Source organism: Numida meleagris, chromosome 14 (genome assembly GCF_002078875.1).
Source record: "Numida meleagris isolate 19003 breed g44 Domestic line chromosome 14, NumMel1.0, whole genome shotgun sequence".
Classification (NCBI taxonomy): domain Eukaryota; kingdom Metazoa; phylum Chordata; class Aves; order Galliformes; family Numididae; genus Numida; species Numida meleagris.
In genome coordinates, this window is record NC_034422.1 from 5,406,382 (window position 1) to 5,432,158 (window position 25,777).

Here is a 25,777-nt window from a genome sequence, read left to right on the forward strand (position 1 = left end):
GTGTATATGGAAAACATTCCTATCTGCATTTCTGAAAAATGAAAGTGTGTTTCGTTTTTGCTTCCCCTTCACTTAGCGTTACCTTGTGCAGGTTAATGCTTCTGCTTCGCAGCTGTCTGGGAGATTGGGTTAATGAGCCTTATATTTGTAAGGACTGAACAAGAGAAAAGGCAGAACAGGATATGTTGTCGAATGGCTGAAAATGGCAAGTGTTAGAGCATCCCTCTGTCCTCCTGTCCGTGGTGCCTGTGCCGACAGCATTGCTGGAGCCCAGCTGCACGGCAGGGAGTGCTGGCACGCACAGCCCGGCAGAACTGAGGCATCCCCGGGGCTGCAGAAGGGATCCGAGCTCAGGCTGGCCCAGCAGGAGCCCTGGGGAGGGACACCTAGTGGCTGCTCTGGCTCCTTAGGCTCCGTTATCATGCTGACTGGCGGTAACCCCGTGCAATTAGACTTGAGTGTTACTTGATTTAAACTGCTTCGTGTTAAACTTCGATTTGATAGCCTGCAATTCCTAAGCCTATCTCATCGAGCTTTCGGTCCTGAGCACGTAGGCTTGAGTCATGCTACTGCGCTGAGGATGTCGGAAGAGCTGTCGTTTCTTGCAAAGGGAGATCCTGCTGCTGAGGCTTGGGGTGGGGGTTGCTGGTCTTTGCAATGGGAATGGAGCAAATGTGTTGATTTCCACTTCAAAAAGTCTTTTTGGAGCTGGAAAGATGGAGTGAACAGATCTTCTGTGGGCCTGTGGTGACTGGGCAGAAAGGTTTGGAGCAAAGCCTTGGTTTGCTAGATCTGTGCATACAAGTTCCTCCGGCAGAGTTGATTGCTGCCCAGCAGCAGGGTATAAACTATTTAAATATCAGTTGTATAAGTGTAAGTCAAAAAGAAACTAAATTGCATTGATGCTTTTGGTACTTACTAAAACAGAAATAACTTCTGAAAAATGTCTTTTCTTTTGTTCAGGAAGTGTCTATCGATTTCTGTTTTTCTACAGATCCTATTGATATTGTTAAAGATCCTATTCCTCCACATGAATACAAAGCTGAGGAGGATCCGAAGCTGTATAAATCGGTGAAGACTAAAAGAGGCCCTCTCTCAGAAGACTGGATTCAAGAGTACAAGAACAACCCTGGGAAATACCCCATCATGTGTGCATATAAACTTTGTAAAGTCGAGTTCAGATACTGGGGGATGCAGTCAAAAATCGAGCGGTTTATCCATGATGTTGGTGAGCATTTATAGACTTGCAAGGTTCGCTGTCAACTCATTAATGTTGTTTCTGAATTGAAATACAGTAGTGAGGTATGTGCAATGTATGGCATCCCAAGACATGTCTGTGAAGGGATTCTCAGACCTGATTGCTCTTTTGCAGAGCTGTTGGTCAGTTCAGAAAAATGTTATTCTATTACTTACAGGCATGGAATGTGTGAATCCAAATCACATGCAGCCACCTAGAGGGTTTCAATTCCATTTTTTAAATAAGGATTTGTCTGTTAAACCTGGATCTTTTTCAAAATCTGCCATTTTTCTTTATTTTGGACAACATCCTCAAGGGCAGCTCAAGGAAATGAGCTTCAGCTATGAGGCCTAATTAGTCCCAGGAAACCACCCCCTGGATCATCCCTGGCTCCTGCCTGCCTTGTGGTGGGGCAGGTGGGTCTTTATGTGGCCATACATCTCTGTGTTCCAGACTTCCCACCTCACTGTGCTATAACACACCATGGGGCACTGACAGCTCTCAGATGTGAGCAAATGTGCTGCTTTGATTGATGCATCATTCTTAGTTCAGTGCTTTTAAGGAGGTAGCCTATTGTTTGTGTTCCAGAAGAAATTAAGTGGGGACTGTGCAGGTGGTAGCAATACTGGCAATAATTTGTTCTTGCAGAAAATCTATAACACAACTGGTAGAGTTCCTGAGCCTTGCCACAGGAGACAGGCTCTGTGGCCAGGTGGATAACTTAAAGAGTGTTTTAAAGAAACATTCCTGTCTCAAAAGAAGTGCAGAGCTGTGGCTGTCCCAAGGAAGACCACGTGAAGGATGCTTCCTACTTTCTGTATGCAGTGAATTCTCCTGTACAGCTGTCCCTTTCCATACACAAAGCTTCTTTGAAGGACCTGATGTTAGAAGAAGTAAATAATTTTATAACTCTTCTTAGTTATACCACGCTTCTGAGAGCTAATGTGGAAAACACTGATAGAGCAGTGGAGAATGCAGCGCACCCTTTTTGAATAGTTTCCTTTCTTGGAGCTCCTTTGGTTTTACTTATCCACAGATGGAAGTTTTTCCTGCTATAGACTGCATTACAAGTGGCTCTCGGCAACGAACTCCCTTGGCGCTTCAGTGACATGGGTTAATTTAGTGTGTGCTGCAAAACATGGGGGCAGAATAACAGCTCCTTTGTCTGTTAAATGAAAAAGAAGCATGTGACTCCTCCAGTTGTTCAGAGGTGTTTGGCATAGATTAAACTGTGGTCCCTTAGAAATGTCTCTTTTGTATTTCATAAAAGATTGCCTGCCATTTTCCTCTTGATTGAGGCTTTGCAGAGAGCGGAGCCAGCTCATTGTCTGCCTTTCAAAAGCCTTTCCACTCTGTTACAGTGATGGCAAATACTGTTTTTCAAAGTGGTTAAGATGCATAAAATCAGAGAAGACTTTAAGCCAAGACAAAGTTGAGTGAGTAAAAGTGAAAGCAAAAGTGTTGGGTGTCTACAGATAGCCTTCCTGTGAATGGGACAACCATGGACAAGCTTTCCGTGAGTGGGAAAAGTGTCCAAGCTTGTGTGTGAGAGAGAGCTGGGTGTGCGGGTGTTTAAACTGGGAGAGTGTGAGCTTGAACAGACTGGCCAGGTTCGTATACTGGGCCATGGACCAAGCTACTCAGGTAGCTGGAGATATTCATCTGCCAGCCCCTACTTGGCATTTCTTCACTGGTTCCTCTGCTCCTGGCACCTGCAAATCCATTCCTTGGGGAGTTAGCTCTCCCTGTGCCGGGTCATCAAAACAGGGAAAGCTGAATCTGAAACCCAGAGCAGGATCAAAACTCTCCCTGAGGTGGGAGCAGTCCTTCAGTGGTGCAAAGTAAAACTAGAGAATGACCTGTGAGAAGGAAACTTCTGAGTTAAGAGATGGATGGGTTGTAATATGTGGAAAGGCTACTGAGCGCGGAGGGAGTGACTCTGGGGGATGGTGTTGAAATGTTCTCAGTCTTACTGAGCGCAGCAACCATTTTTTTTTGGATGACTAATTGGACAGTTACTCAGTGCTTTGACAGTCCGAGACACAGACTAAAACTGTGGGCTGTTAGTCTACTCGGCTGTAATATTTGTACGCTTTTTTACTCCTTTCCCCTAGAATTTAAGTTTAATTGGACTGCCACTGCATAATGTTCTGCTCCCACTTGCTTCCTAATCGTGCATGTGGGCTACAGTTCTTTTGTTGCTAAACAAGTGTGTTGACTGTGTATGGGTTATTGATTATACTCCGTGGCAAAGTGTGTTCCCATCCCAGAAACCAGAGCTTGGTGTAAGCTAGTGTATCCTTGGCTAAATATGCCCAAATTGCTGCACTGCAATGAAGTGGAAGAGGTTTTACAAAGCTATTCTGCAGAACTTTGTCTTCATTTAACCACTCCAATACAAAAGTTTATCCAGATGAGCACTGCCCACTGGTAGCTGCAGGTAGGCTTGGGTCTTTTGAAGAGAAGATGGGTCGTGGTTAGCACTATGCAGATGTGACCACGCGCTTCTCTTTGTGAGAGGTCTGAGCAACGGAAGGCAGGGAGTCAGCAGGTATAGCTGCAGTCACCTTTGATCAGATACAGTCAGACAGCCAGAACTGCACTGACAAGGTTATCGAATCTGTTGTGACCATCAAGGAAATAATGTTGCGTGGAGAAAATCAGACATCCTTTATCAGCTGCCAGGAGACTGTGAGAGTGCATTATAAAATGCTCTAGGATGTTGCCACTGTGTGCATAATCAATGGGTGTCTGACCAGTTGCTTTATGTAGTTGAGGGAGATCTGGGCAAGATTTGGTGGTGGTTTTTGTTTGTGTTATTTTGATTGCTATAGTTGCTACTTTTAATTCAGATTGAAAAACAAACCCGAACTGTAGACAAATGCTTTTTAAATTCAGCTATCCTGGCTTGTCTTGTATTCATTTACACTTTTTTTTTTTGTGAAATTAAGTTAAACACCACAATCTGCAGGCAAGTCATTTACAAAAGCCAGCACTTGAAGGATGCAGCCCGTCTCTGCGGCAGAGCTGTTGAGGTGGTGAGTTGAAAGGCGAATGATTTAAATGTTTGCACCCTGCTAGACTCTTCACAGATCATCTTTCTGCACAACGCAGTGGGAAATGTTATAATTAAATCAACACAAAAATGATGAATACTTCTGAACTCAATTTGCATGTGTACCGATGTGCATGTGTGGCTTCCTTGTTCGTTTTGTTTTATTTTTTTAACCAAAGCTTCATGCACTCTAGAGAAATAATGAAGTCTTGTTAACTACTGATATTACTGGAATCAGCTGCTACCTGCATCCTTTCAAAACTCCTGTTTTTCTGACTGACTTTAGTGGCTGGCTTGCCTGCCTAAACTGTGGGGTTATCCGTCAATTCTGGAGAAGAATCATAGAATGGCTTGGATTGGAAGAGACTTCAGCACTGTGCTGTTGGGCATCTCCAATCTGTTAAGAAGAGTTTTTCACAACTACACACTGTTTCCTGAACTGTGCCCTCCCTTTCACTTTCCAGATAAGCTTGTTTTTCTCTGACATGTTGAGGAAAAACTGTAAGACTCAAATTTTTCCATTGCGCCTGTTCAGATGTGATATCAGTCATTTGTAGCTGGATCTTGAATTCATATGGCTGTGTAGAGGCCCATCAGTATTTATTTCTCAATTTCTTCTGTACCTGGACAGCCTTGCTTTCCTCCAGGTTTCTCCCTGTGCTTGAGAAAGAGAAGACCAGCATTGCTGGCGTGTCCCAGGTGAAGGCCAGAGGCTAGGAAAATAATCTCAGTCTTTTTTATTCATAACTGATCCAGAACGATGAATAATGTCGTCTTCTTTTCAAAGGAGAAGGCTTTAAGAAAGGGTGATTTGGGGTGTTTAATCAACCTGACATGAGCAATGCCAGTGGGGAGGTCAATGGGTTCTGCTGGGCTGGGAGCAGGAGAGCCCTAAGGATGGCTGTGTGGGGTATGGCAAGGGAATTGTTTTCTTGGCTTTCTGTTGGATGTGATGAGAGTTTAATCTCTGTTTTTTAAGCTCTGCTGATTGTCAGTCATAACAGGAGGTGAAAAAGGCTAAAACGTTCTCCTGCAGTTCTGCAGAAAGTAATCTGGTGGGGGAAATAATACTGAATCTTGGCTAAGGTTGAATAGAATTAAGTCACCGATGCCCCTTGTTCAGCCCCCAGAAGGTCACAGTCTGCTGGTTCCAATGTGCTCCTGTTAAGTGCAGCTCCCACCTGAAAGTCAAGCAGAGAACTACATAAAATATTGATAGACTTAATCTTACTGTGCAAATGAAGTTCAGGTTGAGCTGATCTGTCCTGTTAGCTGCTGATCTCTGTGCTTGTTTCTTCCTGATAGGATGGCTCATGTTAGCTGGTGGTGTGAAGGACTAACTGAAGTGCTGAGCAGAAAATAAATGCCCAGGCCTGGAAGGAAATAAACATATAAAAATAAGCTTTTGTATGCTTAAGAAAAAAAATAATAATTGCTGAAAACAAAGGGGGTATTTAGGCAGAGGATCACAGAAGGCATGGCAGTAGTGAGATCTAAGAATTTCTTTACAACAGCAAAGCAAATGTTGCTAGAAACAGCTTAGAACCCCTGCACATTGGAACCATTATCCATGGTTTTAGTGTTCCCTATCGATTGCTTTCTGTGGTGTAAAGGCAGCGGTGGTGCTGTGGCCTGTGGTCTTCAAATAGAGTCTTCATTAGAGTGAGTGCTTGGGCACCTGCCTGCCAGCAGAGAAGAGCTGCAGGTCCATAACCCTGCTGCTGCTCTTGGTATGTCCATCAGTTCACCTCTGCCTCAGTTTCCCAGTAATTAAAGAGGGAACAACATTCATTGATTTATTTATTTTTTTTTCAGAAAGGCACCTGAGGATTAGTTTGTCAGTATTTACAGAAGCTTTTAAAAAGCACTGTTACTGCTTGGTGTTCCCATCCGTAATGCATAGCACTTTGGAGCTTTGTCCTGACGTGAGCTTTAAGCAGTAAAATTGGTTGAAAATGCAGAGCGCTCACTCTGTTCTAAAGGTCTTGGTGATGTGGTGATGTTAGCAATTATCTGCAAGTTTGAGGAAAGTTTCTCTTTCCTTGTTGTGGGCAATGTGTGTTGATATTGAGACAGTTATTCATTTCTGTTATGTGACACATAGAAGTAATGTTTTAAATGGGCTTTATGCACTTCATTTTTCTCATGCTACAGAAGAAAGATAGTATCTATCTGCAAAATAAAGTGTTCTTTATTCCCTCCCTTCCTTTGCTTCCCATTCCATTACCTCTGAAGCTCGTATTTGTGATGGTTTTTCACTGATGTGTAGAAACCAAGTACAGGGTATCCCAAAAAAGGAGAGCTTTTGGCCATCTTAGCAGAGCCAATGAGGGAAGTCCTTCTGTTGTGTCCCATATTGTGGTGGGTTATGTGGTAATTGTGAAGGAACCACTTGAAACAATCCTGGATTAAAAAAAAAAAAATTAAATTGTGATTTTTTTTGTTGTTGGCTTCTTAATATTCTTCTGGGAACATGTCTCACTCACTTTGAAGGCTGGATCTAAGATCTGCAACTTCCCAAAGCTTTGAGAGAGTGATATTTGTGATCTGTGCCTGGCTCTTCCTTGGCGGAGCAGTCTATCAGAGAGCAAAGTCTTGGATCTGGAATTAGGCAATGCCTCCTCAGGTTAAAAGCAGTTGCAGAAGACCAGCTAATTTGTCAGTGGGTGGTTGTTTAGCAAGAACTGAGGAGGTACATTGTAGAAATGAATGATTTTCCAACCCTGAATTGGTATATGAACATCGTTTTCTGCAGCTTGAGGCATTATGTTGTCAACACTTCCGTAATATCGATGCCACAGCGTCTTGAGGTTTTGGGCAAGGGAGCACACTTCCTCCTGCAGTTCTCCAGAATTTCTGACTGGGGCGTTCTGACTTTGCAGGCTTGCGGAAGGTCATGGTCCGTGCTCATCGGCAGGCTTGGTGCTGGCAGGACGAATGGTACGGGCTCACCATCGAGGACATCCGGCAGCTGGAGAAAGAGGCGCAGCTGATGCTGGCTCAGAAGATGGCCCAGTTCTGTGGGGAAAATGATCCTGAGCAGCACGGAGTCAAAGATGCTCCTGGTGAGAAGGATGTTGAAGCCGACGCAGTTTCACCTGTTGACCCAGAAGATGCCTCTGGTAACAGTGAAACAGCCTCTGGGAGATCGCTCACCAAGCAGTGGTCCACCTCTTCCAAGTCCTCACGGTCTTCAAAGAGAGGAGGTAAGATGCTGCTTCTCTGAACTGCACAGAGGCTGGGCTTTAGGGAAGTATGACTGGCTGGAACCTTTGGGACAGTGCTTATTCCTCCTGTGAGCCCTTTCAGCTCTCACAAGAGTTTTCTGCTGGTTTTGCAGGCTCAGTCCTCTCAGGTGGCCTCCTGTGGGCTTGGAAATGTTTGTCATTATCCCATAGCTGTGACTCTCAGAGGGGCACCTGGCAGAATTTGTGCCACTCTCAAAAGCACAGGAATTAGGAAAAGCCCAGCAGCAGGTGGCAGTTAACTGCTCTGCCAGGAGGCCGTTACCGGCAGGCACCTTGTGCCCTTGGCTGCAGTTACATCTTACTGCATGATGCCACAGCGTAGCTGACACAGTGCAGGACCCCACTGGCCACTGGAGAAACTAAGGCAGGTGCTCTGAAAGGACAAGGGGCTGGGGTTTGCTGCCTTTCACTAATCGTAGTGCATGGTGGCTGTTTGGGGACCAAAACTCATAGCTAGCTTGAAACCAGTTGAGACTATGGATCATGGTTACATTGCCCTTTCATCATTTTACCATTCAGCAAGCTTTCAGGGCTTTTGCTGTTAAAAGTCCCTGCAGGTACCCTGTGTAGGGCTCAGCTTTGAGTTCTTAGCTCCCCATCAGCAGTCACTTTTTATTGGTTTTTTTTTTTTTTCTGCTGTGTTAAACTCTTTCTTTGCTTGGACCATTCTGTACATGGCAAGTTACAGGGAGACAGGGCTTGAATCCTCAGCAGCTCTCTCTCCTTTCAGTCAGGCACAGCTGATAGCTGGGTAATAATAGCCCTCTCAGCAAGAGGGCAAAAATCTTGGTTTTTCTGAAAACCCCAAGAGGCAGCGTTGCTCCCAGGGACAGTGGAAGAGGCATCCGGGTGAGTGAAGCTTATCCATCTCTCACACGGACTAAATATTGGAGTTGATTCTCAATTTTTATTTACCACTCCATCACTGATTTCATCACATGGTGAATGAGATACGAGCAGCAGTTTTACCTTGCAATGACTCACCAGTGAGCCCCAGGGAAGAACTTACCAGACGCTTCATAAATCGTTGTATAGAGATAAAAATGCTAGCTACTTCGCTTGCACCAGGATTTATTAGCGATGTGCCCATCTCTCACTAGGCTCTTTGTTATGAACCCCCTCTTCAGTGCTGATGTGTTCACTGGCAGCTGTGGGTTTCAGACCCTTCACGATTTTACTCGAAGGTTTCCACTAGTAGCAAAGCATGAATTTGCTTGAAACTGCAGATTGCCTCAGCTTTTACAGGAGGAAGTAATGGGAGAAATGAAATGGGATGTGCTGAGAAGTAGTACGTCATGCAGATATTTTAATCTTTCTGGCGGCATACTAACATATGGAAGCAAGGAGGGCTGTGTCGACGCACCGCCACCTCCAACAGAAAAAAGCAACGCCTTTCTGCAAAAGATCTCAGTCCTTTCTATACCGTGCGAGTGAGACCTCTGGTGATAGCAGGACCCTTGTCGCCATCCCATATGTTATTATATGCTCTATTTTTAGCAACTATTATGCGAGTGCCTTGACGTCACTCCGGCGTGAATTAGCTGCGCTCTGCCAACCTCCTCGCTCCCAGCTCCAGAGGGGTGGGCAGTGGGGAGCTGGGGGCTGCCAAACCCCTGCTAGGCTGCAATTAGATGACTGCACAGGGTCTCCTTCGTCTCTGCGTGTGCCAGTCAGGTAGCAAAATTAGAATTGGAAGCATTTGACTTACATATTTGACGCCGTTGCAACAGTAGTATGAAACAGCTTGTGCAGCGCTCGCAGGAATCAGAGCCTTTCAGAGCCTTTGTACCTGTTCAATGAGAATTTGTCAGTCTCCTCAGGTTTTTGCTGTGTTAGGTGAGGTGTACGCTCCCCTCTGTGACGTGCAAGAGGAACCTGAAAGGGGAAAAACCATGTAACTAATTCTTTGAGCAGTTCCCTTCATTGGGCTGCGTTTCTGTGATGAGTTCAGGCTGCGCCGCTGCTGAAAGATATCTGAAAAAATAGCACTGTAATGGATTTACATATGGTGTAGGGAACTCTAGAGGGGAAAGAGAAAGGGAGCAGGTAGGTGTGAGAAAGGAGGGTGAACGGGGACAGGGAGCAGGACATCTGCTCTGACAGCTCCCCTCTGAAGTAGTTGGATAGCATGTTGTTTAAATCATTCAAGTTTAAAGTTCAAATAGATCTCTAATCCAATTTGTGTGGAAGCAATTTCCTTCCAGAAAACAGATTATTTCTATCCAGGCTGCTCTGCTTTGCTGCCCACCCAAAAGTTAGCGAAGCAGAGGCATGGCTTGTGTGCTGATTAGAGGCACGGGGATAGCTTCCAATCAGCCGGCTTCCTTCCTAATTGCAAACTTTAAAACCCAGCTGATTTTGCACGTCCTACTAACAATTATAAATAGCTGCCATTCAAAATAGCATAAGAGTGATACAGACAGCTTGCTTTAATGTAGCATCTTGGTGGCAGGTTATAACAACAGTAAACAAACAGGATCCGTAAAGTGGTACACTGACATCACACCAGCATCATCAGGGTTTTGTGTTTTTAATATTGCAGCAGTGCATTTTTGCAGAGAACACACGACTCTTCCTCCAGCAAAGATCATGTTGGGAACTCTCTGTCTTGTAGCGTTTCGCATAAGGCTCTTCTGCTTTTTCCAGCAAGTCCCTCACGCCATAGTATCTCGGAGTGGAGGATGCAGAGCATTGCCAGGGATTCAGATGACAGCTCAGATGATGAATTCTTTGATGCACATGGTATGTGGAACCTAAATCACCTTTGTTCGTTACCTGAAGTGGTGGGATCAGAGGGTGGAAAGCATGAGCTGTGGGGAGTGAGCAGGGAAGGAAGCAAGACTTCATTGCTTTGTTTCAAGTCTATTCCTTTCTAACCAAGCTGTCTGCAGCGTCAGTGCAGCTTCTTCGAGCTTCCCCAGCACTACCCAGCAGACTCATGTATTTAACAGAGCAGCATTTCAGATTCAGTGTGATCTATCTGACGTGATCTTGAGCAGTCTTAACCTTTTGGAGCTGAATTTTATTTGGTGCAGTTGTGTGGGTAAAATTCAGCAATGCTTACTGCTCTGTGGGTGTGTCTTAGTGATTCTGATTCGGTAAGACTGATGTTTTAATAATTTTTTTAATCAGTAAAAGAGATGATTGATTGTTCTGTCTGGGCCTGAAGAGACTGAAGTTTGCCTTTGTTAACTCCTTATCCTCCTGTTCCTGGAAGTACAATAATGAAAGCAACAGAGTAATTCATGTGCCAAAATTAATCAGTGTTGATTCCAGAATTTCCAAAGTAATTTTGACTGCTCACATTTGGTGAAAGCTTTGGTGTTATTTCTTTTCTTCTCCTGTGTAATTATACAAATAAGCTTTGTTGCACTGCATTTGTTTTATATGTTGTACTTAATATGCATGTAAGCCTGAGAGGCTCTGTCTCTGCCGACAACAGATGGACTCCTCTCGGCGTGTAATGCTAATCTAAGTTACATGCACAACGTGTGCTGATGAAGTTGGTGACCTTTCTCTGAAATGGAGTTGTGAGAAGATCACACCCCAATTTTGTAAAGCGGAATTTCAATGATGTTCAGCTAAAGTTCAGACTCGACAAACTGGTAGTATCATGCTCCAGAGGAGTTCTCACGTCAAGTATTTAGGCATGCATCCCAAATGCTGGGGTAGATAGTGGCCAGGATGCCTGCGAGTCAAGGTGATGAACTCATCTTGTTTGGAAAGAGAAAGGCCAACTTCAAGTGTCTCAATTTATTAACTTATATAGCACCTACAAAAACGGTGTAGGGGATTTATTGTAGCAATATACATAACAAGAAAAGAGGAATGAGTCATTGAAATGGCATCACTGCTATCTACCCTTTTTTTTTTCCTCTTTTTAATTACTAAGAAATAAAATGGAGATAGATTGAGATAGATGTTTGGGATCCAGGCTCACAGGGAATCCCTGGAGTGCTCCTAAGGTGCCCAGGAGTGAGCAGTAACACCAGCAGCAGCGAGGAGGCTCATCCTGCTGGGAGATGTGGGGTTGATGCTGTAGGAAGTGGAACTGATCAGGGTGCGAGTCAGCACCCAGCAGAGATCCTCAGCAGTGCTTCCCATGGACACACACGTTCCCTCACCGTGCAGTGGGCGTACCCTGAGCTCAGGGAGGTTTCTTGCCTTGGGCTTCCCACTCATCCTCATTCACCAAGTCTGGTTCAAGTGGTGACAAATACAGTAGTATCTGATTTCTATCCTGTAATAAATGCTAATAACGGGAGTAATGTCCCTATCAGTGATCACTTAGGCAGCAATAAGGGCTGCAATTAAACCTCTCAAGGAAATAAGTTTAATATTAAGCTTAAGTTGCTGAAGGAGCTTTGAGTGCAATCTTCTTAATTCTTCGCCAGCACACGTTGTGCACGCACGTGCTTCCCCTTGCTGGGAACAGGTACTCCATGCTCCCTTGTGCGAGGCACTGGGGATTTACTCAGTTTTTTCCATAGCTGAGAAAGGAAATGGCATGCCAATATGAAGTTTCCAGGTTGCTGTCTTTCTGTGGTCAATGTGTAAAAATACTCCTAAAAATAATTGGTCTTTGCTTGGCTCTGCGCTTTGACCTGAGATACTGGCTCAGATATGCTGAAAAGAATAATAAATTTCATAATCCTTTTGTTCCCGATCCTATGATTCTTCCAACTGATTATTTTCTTGGTGACTGCACAGCACCAAGAAAGGGAGATCCCTAGTCTGGGACTCTAAAGATTTTAGATCAAGATGTCTGTAATTGCTCCTGTTATTATTATGTTTATAGCTCTTTATTAAATTTATGAGCCCAAAATTTTCAGGAAAGAAATAATAAGCACATAGCAATAAATAAGTTAGAAACCAATTAACCTCTGTAACAGTCAAAGATACATCCCTAATGTAGAGGAAAAAAAAAAAAAAGAGGAGGAACCAGCAACTCATCCCAGAAGCATCGCTGTAAGCCTGCAGCTGCTGCTGTTCACTGTGGGTTCAGGCACAGCCCCAGGACTCGACCCCTCTTCCCAGAACCTGTCCTGGTGAAGGTCGGTCTCTTAAGGAAACGAGGCTAAAGATAGCCCAGGGAGTTCACGTTTCCTTTGTTACTTCTGCCTTTTTAGGTATTTGGTGCTGGTAACAATAGTGATCCTTATCACTGCTTCCCTCAGAGAGCTCACTCAGCTTGCACACAACTGGAGGAGAATCCCAGCAGCCAATGTCGCTTTGTCCTGTCCTGCACTGGGACCTGCTGGCTGCTCTGGCATCACCAAGCAGCCGTACAGGGTCATGCCAAGCAGAAAGTACAGCAGGAAAAATGTCTAACTTCATACTTCAAATGGTTGTTCTAAGAATCTGTGTCATTTTTTCCACACCTTAGGGTTTTTGTTTGGAAACAGATCCTTTTCGTTGCATGTTTTTAACTTTTTCCAAATAGGCTTTTTTTTCTACATAATGAAAAAGTATCGTGTTTTATTATGACTTAAACCATCAGGACGTTTATAAGATTATATATAGCTATGGGGTCTTTTGATTAAAATTCTGTTCTGTGCTCTTGTCTGTGTACATAATTGTGTGTGTGTGACTCAAAAAAATCTGTTTTTTAAAGAGGACTTGTCTGACAATGAGGAAATGTTCCCGAAAGAAATAACCAAATGGAGTTCCAATGATCTGATGGATAAAATTGAAACCCCCGAATGTGATGATGTCCAGGGTAATTTTTTTTTTTTCTTAAGTCAGAACCGCATGTGATATTTCACAGTCTTTCCGGGTGACTTTTACAGCCCCATTCTGAAGAATGTAAAACTTGTTATCTTCATCTCATGCACGGAGAAGCTGAGACAGAGCATAGAAATGACTGCCCAGTGCTGCTGGAAAAGTGTTGCCTGGTGGGAGATGGGATAAGGAAGCTCTTGATTCTCTTCATTTCCCATGTTGGGAAAGGTTCCTTTGTGCGACAGCCAGGATTTGTTCGTATAATGATGAAATACTGCAGCTCTGTCTTGAATTACTTCAATTTCTCCTGACTTTTCTTTTCTCTTGCTCCATCCTTTGTTCTTATCTGTACCCACCTCAATCTTTTTTTCAATTTTTTTTTCTGCTCATCTTTACAATACTTTGGAAGGAATTGGACTCCTCAAGTAGCTCGATTCGCGTAGCAACACGGTGAAAGTTGACACTTAGACTTCCTGGTACAATATTGATCTGTGTAGGCACAGACACGTGAACGCCTCAGATCTCTGCTCCCCCAGCGTAGCTGCAGTGGTTCCTTTTATTTTCCCACACGTTAATCATTTCTGAGAACTGTGCAGAGATTTCCCATTGTTGCAGTGCCTGATGCAGGAAGGATGCTTGGGTTGCTGTAATGAGAGTAGAGCTTGCCAGTGTCCTAAAGTGCTTATTGAGGTTATGAGAAATTGCTGGAAAATAAGTGACCTGGCATTGCCCAGGCTTCTCAGCTGGAAGGAGGTGGGAGGGAAGGAGAGGGCAATTTGATGAAATAATTAAGGCAATCTGAGGCAAAGAGGCTGAGAGGCATTGGCACAATCTGCCTCTATGGAAGAGTGTCTTTGCCAGAGTGTCTTGCAGTGCTGACATTTTAAACCTCTGTGCTTGCAGGTGACTTGTATCATGAGACATCAGCAGAGTACCACGTTGGCTCCAGTGTGGAGAGGCTCAGCATCATTGAAGTAAGCACTTTGGATTCTTGTAACAAGATCCCTTGTTGCTGGAAAGTCTCCGTGTGGGGTAAATGGGGTAAACTGCTCTCTTCACTGTGAGTGGTGTCTTGTCTTTGTGTTTCGTTTCAAGTCACACCGGTATGCTGTGTACTCCCTGGCTAGGCTTAAGGGATTATTTCACCTGTCTTTTGAGCATCAGATAGAAAATTTTCTGTCGTTTGCAGGCAGTGTCAGGTATCCAGCTGGAAAAAACACTGATCCTGTGGGGATAACAGCTGCCTGAGGCACTGCTGGTAGAGCTGCCCTGATAATGCCAAGTGAGCTAGTGGGAACAGGAGCGCCGTGTAACTGCAGGCTGCAGTAGTCCCACTGACACAGCTGTGCTGCAGCCCACTCGTGAGCTGCTCAGGGCCTTGTTTGGAAACCAGTTATAGCACAGCCTGTATCAGAACTCTGATTAAAATAACAAATGATTACCCCCCTTGCTTTCCAGTCTTGGAGTATACAGGTTTTTACAAGTCAGTGTCCTAGTGAGATGTCTCTTAGAGTCATGGTAGTCATCCTGCCCCCCAGGCAATGCCTGCCTGTGCTGCACAGCTGATGTGGCTGCTTGCAGAGTCCCTCCTGAACTGCCCGACTTACGTTATGGTCAGTTAAAGACTGTGAGCATGGATTTGATATTATTCTACATGCTAGAGTGGGTGGCTGGAGATTGAATGGTTCTGGCCACCTCAAAGTAAGCCATCTGCAGCTCACAGCCCTAAGATTTCACGCAGAGGCTGAATTGATGCAGAGGAGTTGCTGTCTTCTTCAGATAGTCTCAAGTCATTCTCATTTCTGGCTTAATTTTAGGAAAGAAACAAACTTGAAAGTGAGATGAAAATGCCTTTTACTTGTAGCTGTTCACAGATAGTTCACTAAAAAAGTTTGAAATTTCTAGCCACCATGGCAGGGATTTCCAATTTAAAAGCCTCCCTCACCAAAGGTAGCCCGAGATTCAGTTGTCTTACGTGCATCCAGATCTTACAGGAAAGTTCTAAATAGCCACCACCACCCCTAAAATAATCAGCAGTTGCTTGCATGTTCCCCACTTCCTTTAAGAGCAGAGGTTAATGAACTGGAAGGGAACGGCGCCTCCAAATGACTGATAAACCTCCGGGTGACCTGAGCTGGGTGACTCATGTTGTTCTCCAAATGAGCACTTAAAACATTTGTCTGAGAGCCGTGCTCAGATGTGGAGAGAGGTCCTGCTATGCCTCCAGCCAGGGAAAAGTTCACCTTGCAAGCACTGTAAACTGGAATCAGAGGAAGTTTAAAGAGCAGACGTTAATATAATGTAATGGTGCTAAATAATTAAAGGCTGTTCTTGTGCAGGAGGTCTGGAAAATCTTTATTACAGACTTGGATGTGAATTTTAATGCTTCTGGTGGGCTGCGTATTACTACATGCTTTAACATTATCTGGTAAAAATGCAAGCTAGCTGTTAGGTTGCTAATGTGTGCCTGGGCATGCTTCCCTCCCACCAGCGTGTTTGTCAGGGGCTCAATCAGTGCTCAAAAGACAGCAGGTGACTAAAGATGTTAAAATGAGGGGAAAAAAAATTGCCAAGTGGAAAATCCTGCTGCCCCCTCCTCCCCTTTCCCACCCACTCCTAGTGCACTGCCTCAGCGGGGAGTTGCCTTCCCCTGGGGAAGGAGCCAGGATGTTCTCAGAGGTTGCCTCTGCTAGCACATGGGGTGAGGCACAGGAGAAAAGATCAGTGCCTGCTTCTGCATGTCTCAGAGGTTTTGGGGTAGAGGGATTTGAGTCTGCAAGGGAGCTATAAACACTGCGAGACCTGATAGTGGAGAGATACCAAAAATACTTTGTGCTCCGTTGTGTTATAACACATAACCAACACAAATGGGTGTTCTTGGACCTGCTCTTAGGGCATCGAGGTCAGATTTAGAGCTGTTCTGGTGGGAAACTTAACAATAGCCCTCTCTGGAGCTCAGATACAAGCTGCAACCTGTCTTTTAAAGCAAGGAATTTCTTCAATATAAGCAAACGACTTGGACAGCCACTATAAAAACCTGTGATGTGTCTGTGTAGGAGCCACCCAGCCACCTGTTGGCCAGTCCTGTGGTTATAGGGAACTTCTTTATAGGGAGGTTTTTTCTCTTCAGTTCCTCTTTGCCAACAGTATAAGCAAATCTGAAGTCTTAAACTTATGTAACTAGTGCATGTGTTATAGGTACCATGTATGAGCTTGGGGGGGAAAAAAGGTGATAAAATTTCCTTAAAATCCTTGTAGGACAAATATAATTTCTTTGCAAAATCAACCTTTCTGCTTCGCTCTGTTCATTCCCACCTAGGATGAATCAGTGCAGCCATTAATGCAGCCAAGTAAAATCCATGTCCTCCTCTTAGTACTCCATGGAGGGAACATCCTAGACTCGGGAAGTGGTGATCAGAGCTCTAAGCAAGGGGATGTCAACACCATCACGACTGTCTTTGACACAGTGATGAGGGTACACTACCCAGCTGCTCTTGGACACATTGCCATCAGGCTAGTCCCTTGCCCAGCCATCTGCTCCGAAGCCTTTTCGCTGGTGTCCAGGTAAGCTGATGCTACTTTTTTCAGACATGTAAAATTTCATGCTTGCTTTTTTTTTCTTTTTTCTTTTCTTTCTTTTTTTTTTTTTTTTTTGCTCTGGCATTCATGAAGTGTTCTGCACATTGGAAGTTCTGACCATGCTTCAAGAGTGCACGTATTAATATACTAGAGAAGCATTCAATCTCGATTTCATACTTAGCTGCAGTGAATACACTAATCATGCAGCAAGGCTTCTGTGATTGATTTACTCTAATTAATCCAATAAATACTGAGGCTCTAGTTCCTTGTCTGAGGGTTGTTCTATCCACGTAAGGCTGTTGTCCTTGAAGATTTATGTTTGATGGGAGGGAAAGATTTATTAAATTTCTTATGCACTCACATTGGAGTAAATGGCCGTTCTGTCTTGAGGCTTTTTTTTTAACAGTCCTCATTACTGACTGTACTGCCTGTAAATGGTTTTCCCCACTCTGCATCTTAGTATTTCCAATCTCTCTTGCCCTATCCAGCCTCAGCCCATATAGTTACGATGAAGGCTGCCTGTCCAACAGCCAGGATCACATTCCCCTTGCTGCCCTCCCTCTGCTAGCAACATCATCACCTCAGTACCAAGAAGCAGTAGCCACAGTGATCGTCAGAGCCAACCAGGCCTACAGCGAGTTCATCAGATCCCAGGAGGGCATGTCATTCAATGGCCAGGTGAGCCAGGGGCTGTTTATAGCCACAGCAAAAGGAAGAGCAAGTGAAGCAATCTCTCAGGAGGGATGGAAACACAAAAGTGTCGAGCTGCAATAAGAAAGTGTGCTTCCATTTCTTTGGAAGAGAGATTATTGCTTACGCTCTGTCTTGAATCTTTGGGGTTCATAGCAAAGTCAGAGCTTGTGTTGAGAAATGAAGCTACAAAGCTGTGAAGTTAATCAGTTTTCAGCGTGACACACCTTTCCAAATCAGGAACGCTACTTTTGTTACTGCGTTACTCCCATGGCAAACCAAGGATGTTTGAGAGTTCCCATTTTTAAAGGACCTTCAGCAGCTCTCACTGGAGTTGTCTGTCGCTAATATGGGTTTCTTTTTCAAGATGGCACAAGTCCTGCAACCTGTAAAATACCATCACTGAGCATCCTATGGTGCTCCTGTCTAGCTCAAGTGGAATTTGAGCTATTGAACAGGCTGTGCGTGTTGGTGCAGTAGGATTTATCCACCCTGAGCTTGTTTCCAGCCCCAGGGCCTCAGAAAGGCACCCTCTGCTCGGGGGTCTCGGTGCTGTGTTGTGCCTATCTGCTGAATACTCTTGGAGGCAGGACAGCATTATCTCCTGACAGCACAAACAGGGAACAGAAGCACAGCGAAGCTTGCCTGAGGTAGTGTGGACAGCTGGTGAGGAGGGATTCAAGCTTGTTTTTTTAACCCTGGACTTATGGCCGGAGACAGTCTCTGTGCTGCTTTCACCTTGCTCCGGTTGGCGGATGGGAACAGGCAGAGCACGTTAGCTGTGCTGGCTAGCAAGAGTCTGCAGGGTATGAGCGGATGTTCTCTGACAAAATAGTCTTACTGATGAAAGCACTGGTTATCCTGTTACAGCAGCTTTTCCAAGTATAATCCAGCACTCCTTTTAACTGTCATCTCTGAAGTCAGAGGGCTCTTCCCCACCCTGTCTCTGTTGCCTTTTTCAGGTATGTTTGGTCGGGGACTGTGTTGGAGGAATTCTGGGATTTGATGCCTTATGCTACAGCAATCAAACTGTGTCTGAGAGCCAAAACAGCAGTCGAAGAGGGAGTGTTGTGAGTGTCCAGGTAATGCTGGCTCCCTGTGTCTGGTGGGAATGGGTCTGCTGGCCACAGCCCCTGGTTTTAGCAAGCGTCTTTGCACGAAACAGCAAAGTCTGTCTTCATAATTGCTGGCCAGCAGGTGTGTCTGTATCCCAGGACTTGGTGGGCTTTGCTCTGAATGAGATCTTGATGTAGATGGGTTGAGGAGGATGGAAGGAGGAGGATATAATGTGGATGATGCAGTTGTCAAAGTGATAAGTCCATGTATTTCAAATCCCAGGATACCGACCTGCTGTCTCCTGGAATAACGGTGAACAACAGCTATTGCTCCAGTGGCTCTAATCTGGAAGCCAGCAGACACCTCAGCAGGAGCAACATTGATATTCCCCGTAGCAACGGAGAGGATCCAAAGAAGCAGCTGCCACGAAAGAGGAGTGATTCGTCAACCTACGAACTGGACACGATAAAGCAGCATCAAGCCTTCCTTTCAAGGTAAGATTTCCAAGGAACAGAGCTGGCAGTATTCTGGAGCTGAGATAATGCACCTGTGAAACTCAAATGTTGCTTTGTCATCCTGTGTCAAGGAAGGTGGAGGAAAGCGTTATTTTGAATTAGAGGAGTATAGATTTCATCGAGTATGTTGTATATACGAAAACAAACCTAACAGCACCCTTACTCAGCAGCAGTGAGAGAATCCAACTGTTCTACTGCATCTGTATGACAATGGAACAGCCCTTTATCCTGTTTCTGACAGCCCAGGCAGTCAGGTAACTGCTTTTTTCTGTGCTGCAGTTGCAGCATGGAGGTCATACGGCAAATATATTAACAGTGTGAGTGAAGAGAGTGAAGCGGAACTGTGAATCTGGTATTGTTTTAATTTCAAAACATCTCCAAAAGCTGACCTGCTGTTGGGATAGATGGGCACGAGCGGAGTGCCCTTCAATTTTAGCCTAGTTCCAGTGTGAGATTGAACTGCAATCCCCTTTCCTGTCCCAGGAGTATGTTTCTGCTGCTGGGACAGTCAGATGCTCTGGATAAGTCGTCCTGAGCCCTCACTGGTTGGCTGGTTCAAGGAGCAGCCTTCACCCACATGTGTGGTTTGGTCCATCTCTGCTGTCCTGTGTGACTGTTGGCAAAGTTACCCACACCATTATGTGAAGCAGGAGCAGGGGACTGGGTTTTGTCCTCCAGCAGAGCTGCTCCATTGTACCTAGGTTGCGTTTCAAATTTGTTATTCTCTATCAAAGCTCTCAGTATCACACCGCAAAGCTTATTCAAATGGACTTTCACAAACATATCTGTTAACATAACTGATAAAATTTTCATGGTGGTCTTTCCATTGCTGCTGATCATTTGGGGATTCCTTCTGAAAGCCAGAGGCTTTTTCTGGCTGAATCATTTCTCTCAGCCTATGGAACTGGACAGCCCTGTCTCCTACGGGGCCAGAGGAACTGCATCGTTCTCTTAATCCCTCTTCCCTCCACATCCCCAGTACTGGGGAGTAACATCTCCCCATGCCAACACCATTATCTGCACTGTGGCTGTGTCTAATGCTGTTCCTTTTGCCCTGTGCTGAGCTGAAATCTCGTCCCACTCTTCTGCTTCTCCTTAGTTACTTGCAGCTATTGCTCCAGCACAGGAGCTCATGTTGTCCTGCCATGTCAGGGGCCCATTTGCAAAAGATTCATAGGAGCACAGAGTTTCTGTATTCAAAAAGATAACTGCATTTACAAAAGACAAAACAACAAGCTTTTCAGCTATTCCTAGCAGGTTAATAGAAGACAATCATTCTCTTGTTCATACCTTATTGAAACAGCCTCCTGTATTACAGGAGTCATGCAGAAATGTGCTTCCTCTTCCATGTTCTTGACCCCAGGAGCACAAGCTGAGCAAAGGAAAGTGGGCTGGCATCTTGATGCATTTTACATCTAGTTTAGCAGAGGCAGCGAGCCTAGGATGGTGAAGGGACTGTGCAGTGCCATCTGTCTTTTCAGAGAGCTTTGTCCCAGTCTTTCTTGCTTCATCTCTTAAGGAGTGTGCCTGCTCCCACTGGAATGCATTTGAGGGGAGCCTGGAAAGCGCTGTCAGTGTTCAGTGTGCTGATGCACCTTTACTTCTTTTGCGCTTTTGTATCTTTTAAAATCAACTTTTAAACCCTGGGTCAAAAGTGAGTCTCTCCCAAAGCTCAATAACAAGATTCATTCAGGAAAAAAGGCAGCCTTTTTGCATGAGCTCTGTTTGCTTTTCTCCCCTTCTGGTCCCGGGTGCAGGGGCTCACCCCTTCCCCTCAGCAGAGCATCGTACCAGCCCAGGCATTGGCTGAATGCCCCATCAGTCTCTCTGTCACTAAATAATGATTTTCCCATATGAAAACCAAGCTCTGATGCCACCCAGCTTTGTGCAGGAGACTGGCAGAACAGAGCCAAGATTCCCTAATGGGCGCAGCATTCTGGCTGCCTGGCATATGGGGGCCTTTCTCTCTGCCTATTGCAGGTTTCGACTTGTGCCAAAGACACTAATTTTTTATTCATGTATCAGACCAACTTGCTTCTCTGGGATAATGCCCAGCAAGCCAGAGCAGCATCTGGAGATTACAATCACACATTTATTTTTAAATTCAGTCCTTCTGCACAACTACATTATTTCTGGCTGTGCTGTACTTGTATTATTGTAAATGAGTTGATTTGCTTCTGAAATTCATAAGCTCTTGTTTAATTAATGCACACAGTACATCTGCTGCTTTTTAAAGGGAGAACAGGGCACTGTACATTGCTTGGAGCATGATGGATTCAGAGTTCCCCTTGGCTCTCATTTCTTTTCATTGCAGAAGAGACTATCAAGATTCCAGTAAAATGAGAGGAGCTGTCCAAATTGCTTAGCAGTATGACTGTTATTCTCTTCCATTCCCCACAAAGAGATGCCATGGGAAGATGAGTGAATATGCAAAAAGCCTTGTACCTGCCCTGCTGTAACACATCTGCCATCAGGATCCTTTCTGTTGTGTGACTGTTTGGATCATGCTGCTGTTGCTCTGTCTTCAGCAAAGCTGAACTTGCTCTAAATAACTTTGTGTTCCTTACATGCAGCAAACTTAATGTGTTGTAGTCTTGACAGCTAAAGTAATTGTAGCTTCACTGAAGGTGGCTCGTTTTTAAATCTGCTTGAGCATCACACATCCCAGCAGTGTGATCTCAGGGAGGCTTGTTCACATCACAGGAATGGGAACATGCTCGTTTTAGCTGTCACTGCTGTAACCTCGTGTTCCTCTCGCTTTTGACATCGCTGTTTTGACTTTGTGATCTCTAGGTCTACCGTAAGTAAGCTGGTTATTTCCCTGTGGACGGTAACCGGGAGAACAGCACTGTGAATGTGCATGCATGCACCTTCAGAGTATACACAGCAGTGGGGCACAAGGAGAAGGTATTGAGCACCCTTTGGGAGTGACAGCCAGCAGGATGCTGTCCTTGCAGTAATGAGCTTCTTGCCAAAGTTCCAAGGCTACAGATGGTGGGGAGAGAGCAGCCTTATTTCCATGAGCACCGCAGTGCTGGGACATCGCTGCCCAGTCTGGCAGCCACATGCTGCCTTCAGATGTGGCCTCGATGAGCAAGTGCTGTGGCATGCACTGGTGGCCACCTGGGACTTTGTCTTGGGGCCGGGTAGAGACTTGCATTTACATCATCCCTGACTCCAGGCCAGTAATCCTATTATCCAGCCCGATTGTTTTGGTATTCATTTATCCTACACGTTTTATAGACCCCATTCTAATGCTTTTTAAAGTGTTTGAAAACACCCTGGTAAGTCACTGCTGGGAGTCTGTCCGCAGACAGTTGCAATTGCAGTGGTGATAGCTCAGCAAGGCTGCAGTCTGAATCTGCAGGATCTGGACAGGAAAAGAAATTCAGGCGTATTGCTTTAGGCTGGTGAGAGAAGAATGTCAGAAAACCTTTTCTGAGCCAGATTATTAGTGCTACACATCTGTCATTTCACTGTTTTGTCCCAGATTTCAACCGCTTCCTAGAATGGGGGTGGATTCCTGGGCTTGTTGTCTAAGGGCTCCTGTTTCGTTTTCCTTAGTGTCCAAGGGAGATGTGACATCAAGTCTTTGTTGTAAACCTCTGTATTGGCCAGCCTGCACTGTACACAAATTCAATTTTTCAAGGAGATTTGGCAGCTGAAAGGAAAAAGCTAGACACATTCTGTATCTTTTTCTTTAAGTACAGTTACCTGGAGTTGTTGGGATGAGGTTGAGAGGTAATTTGAATGGTAATAACTTGGCATACATGACCTCAAGGGAAATACAAAGGTGGAAAAGTCCTGGGTGCGTGATAAATGCAATTTACCTCATGGCCACTGAGTTAATTACCCCAGATTACCTTTCCCAGTGTGTGCTATGCACATGTGTAGAAGCTGTAGTGCAAACTTGGTACGTGAGTACGTTAGAAGCCCTCTTGCAGATTTTGATCTTTCTTTTTCTCTTTCCCCTTCCATTTTTCTTTTCCTCTTCTCTTTTTAATACTGTAACCTTTGCCCAACCACTTCTATGAGGAAGAAATGGGTAAGCACAGTCTTCTGTATCATTTGAGAGTTAGGTGATGGAAGGAACTCAAATGTTGACAACCAGAAAGCACAGCAGTGATGTGTGTAATGGAGTGAATCACTTTGAATCTGCTTTTTTTTTTCCCCTGTTACTCTAGTAACTTTGGTTTGCTGGTTATTTTAGCTTGCAAATGACTGTTCTACTAGCAGCAGCCAGGATTTTGACTCCTCAAAAAAAAACAGCATTCTGAGGTGATTGGAATGTGCTAATGAACCCACTTGAAGCTTGGATTTGTACAGTTTAAAGTATACCGATGAAATGGGGTCATTGTTTGGGGGGCACATCTTGCTGGATAGTAAATTAAATCTGCAGTACAGAGGCAGGGTGCGTTGATTGGCACAGTTCCTTTGCTAGAGAGACAGAAATTACACTCACTGTCAATCACTTATCTGGCCTTCAATTATGACAAAATAGCATGGATAAAATGTTGATGTTATTTTCTGGTCTCGTTCTAGTTTACATTCCAGCGTTCTGAGAAATGACCCGGGATCCAGGCGGTCTAGTAGCTCCACTATGCTGGACGGAGGAAATATTGGAAAGTTTGAATTTGAGATCACCGACTTCTTCCTCTTTGGTTCTCCCCTGGGTCTGGTTCTTGCACTGCGAAAAACTGTCATTCCAGCTCTTGACAGTAAGTCCTGATGTAAACTGCTGTACTCACTGAGTAACCTAGTCCAAAAAACAAATATTTATAAAAAAATGTTTATTGCACCATAAGGAATCAGATCGCCCTGCGCTCTGGACTATACTGATAATACAATTTATTTGTCATTTACTTCCAAACGTCACAAATAGTGGGAAAATTACTGAATCTGTAAATGGACTGACAAATTGTTTCAACTGATTAAAATGGAATATGAGGGAGGTAATAAATCTTCAGTACTTTAAAAAAACAAACAAACAAAACACAGCTCAACAGTTTTCTGTTTTATAGACAAATAACTGCGTGATACTTAAATATTTTTCCTCCATCTCTTCAGTCTTTCAGCTCAGACCAGCTTGTCAGCAGGTCTATAACCTGTTCCACCCTGCAGACCCATCCGCTTCACGCCTCGAGCCTCTTCTGGAGAGGAAGTTTTACCTTTTGCCCCCCTTTAATATTCCCCGTTACCAGAGGTTCCCATTGGGTGACGGCAATTCTGCTGTTCTGGGTAAGTCACTTCGGATCCCTGTTTAGCTGTCCAAACTTTACATGAAGTTATCAAAGCAATTGGGAATGACAAGAAAGAGAATTGGCCCTGTAGCATTAACCTAATTTCCAGTTCATCAGAAAAGTAGTTTTTTTCCAACAAAATCAGTGCCTTGTGACTCAAATGCCTGTCATTTGTCACACATAGGCCATCAGCTGCTGAGAGTCAAAATCTAATGAGCTCCCTTTGAAGGTCCATGTTTTACACCCAAGCTGGTGCTTGTTGTTGGGACTGAGTGAAACGTGATTAACTTGGCTGAGTTTTAGGACCTTGGTGTTTAGGGGGCAGTGAAGACTGGAAGGAGTTGACTCATCAACAGTAAGATAATGAGATCGTTCACTTGGTTGTACCCTTTGTTTCTTTATGGACCAGCCAAAGGACTGGCTACTGCAGATGGGCGGGCTGGTGACAATGCCTTGCTTTTTCCACCTTGCCAATGAGACACTTTGTCTTCCTAGGGCTCCTCTGCCATCAGGGGCCTTTTCACTTGCTCTACCCCAATTGCAGCAGTAACAGTGTCTAAAATGGCTTTGTGCATGTCCTTTTGGCTGACTGGGTTTCATCTGAAACAACTGTGTCCTGACCATGCCCTGCCTCAGCTCCCATTACATCAGTGCTCCCGCAGTTGATCTAATGAAATGAATTATATTTCCTACCATCTTCACTTCACTTCTGTGCCTAGACTCTCATGGTCTGTTGCCATTTCAATGCAAGCTCTCATTGCAAAGAGTTCTCAGGGAATTTAACTGCTGTGCAAAACTAAATTTGACCTTTCTGTTTCACCTAAAGCTTTAGTTCCTTTCAGGGTATGGGCTTTGGGGCAGGGACGGTTTCACTGTAGTTTTTCCCTTGTTAGGAGACATTTAGTCAAAGATCACTTAAAGTCAACAGAGTAGCTAGGAGCTGCTACTGTAAAACTAGATTAACAGCATGCAAGAACTCATGCTGGCAAACTGGAGTCTAATGCAAAAGCCACCAGCTAGGAAGACTGGGACTGTGTGCTTTGATTTTTGTTTTTTTTTTCCCCTCTAACACTTTGGTAAATTTCCACTTATTTAATACTTGAATCATGTATGATTAAATGAAGAGAAATAAGTATCTAGGGGTGAGTGAATACTCTGCATCACTTTTAAACTGAAAATGGAAAGCAATGGTCTTCTATGTATCTGTATCTTTAAAGATTGTTTTAATTGCTGAATCTGGAGGTCTGATTTGTTTAAATGGGCCTAAACTAAAATCTGTATTTAGTAAAGCAAATAAAATACTTTCTGCAGACCCCGCTCGTCAAATTTAGCAAAGATCTTGCTGCAACACTTTTTAAAAATGGATCCACCCACAACTGCATTTGTATTCAGTCCAGTTACAACAGCTTGGGGAATCTGTAGCAACTTGAAAAGCA

General features: G+C 44.4%; 1 protein-coding gene across 18 annotated transcripts in view; it reads left to right on the forward strand.

Moving 5' to 3' along the window:
* Positions 1-25,777, forward strand: part of PITPNM2 (phosphatidylinositol transfer protein membrane associated 2) — a 117,043-nt gene that overhangs the window by 71,291 nt on the left and 19,975 nt on the right. For 17 of the 18 annotated variants that reach the window (XM_021412572.1, XM_021412568.1, XM_021412582.1 and 14 more), the window contains 11 exons: positions 995-1,228; positions 7,175-7,498; positions 10,187-10,282; positions 13,155-13,259; positions 14,165-14,235; positions 16,581-16,825; positions 17,329-17,518; positions 18,493-18,612; positions 18,869-19,080; positions 23,644-23,819; positions 24,169-24,339. In XM_021412572.1, coding sequence (XP_021268247.1) covers positions 995-1,228; positions 7,175-7,498; positions 10,187-10,282; positions 13,155-13,259; positions 14,165-14,235; positions 16,581-16,825; positions 17,329-17,518; positions 18,493-18,612; positions 18,869-19,080; positions 23,644-23,819; positions 24,169-24,339 — 1,944 coding nt within the window. The remainder of the gene's footprint in view (positions 1-994; positions 1,229-7,174; positions 7,499-10,186; positions 10,283-13,154; positions 13,260-14,164; positions 14,236-16,580; positions 16,826-17,328; positions 17,519-18,492; positions 18,613-18,868; positions 19,081-23,643; positions 23,820-24,168; positions 24,340-25,777) is intronic. The other variant, XM_021412583.1, reaches the window with a different exon arrangement.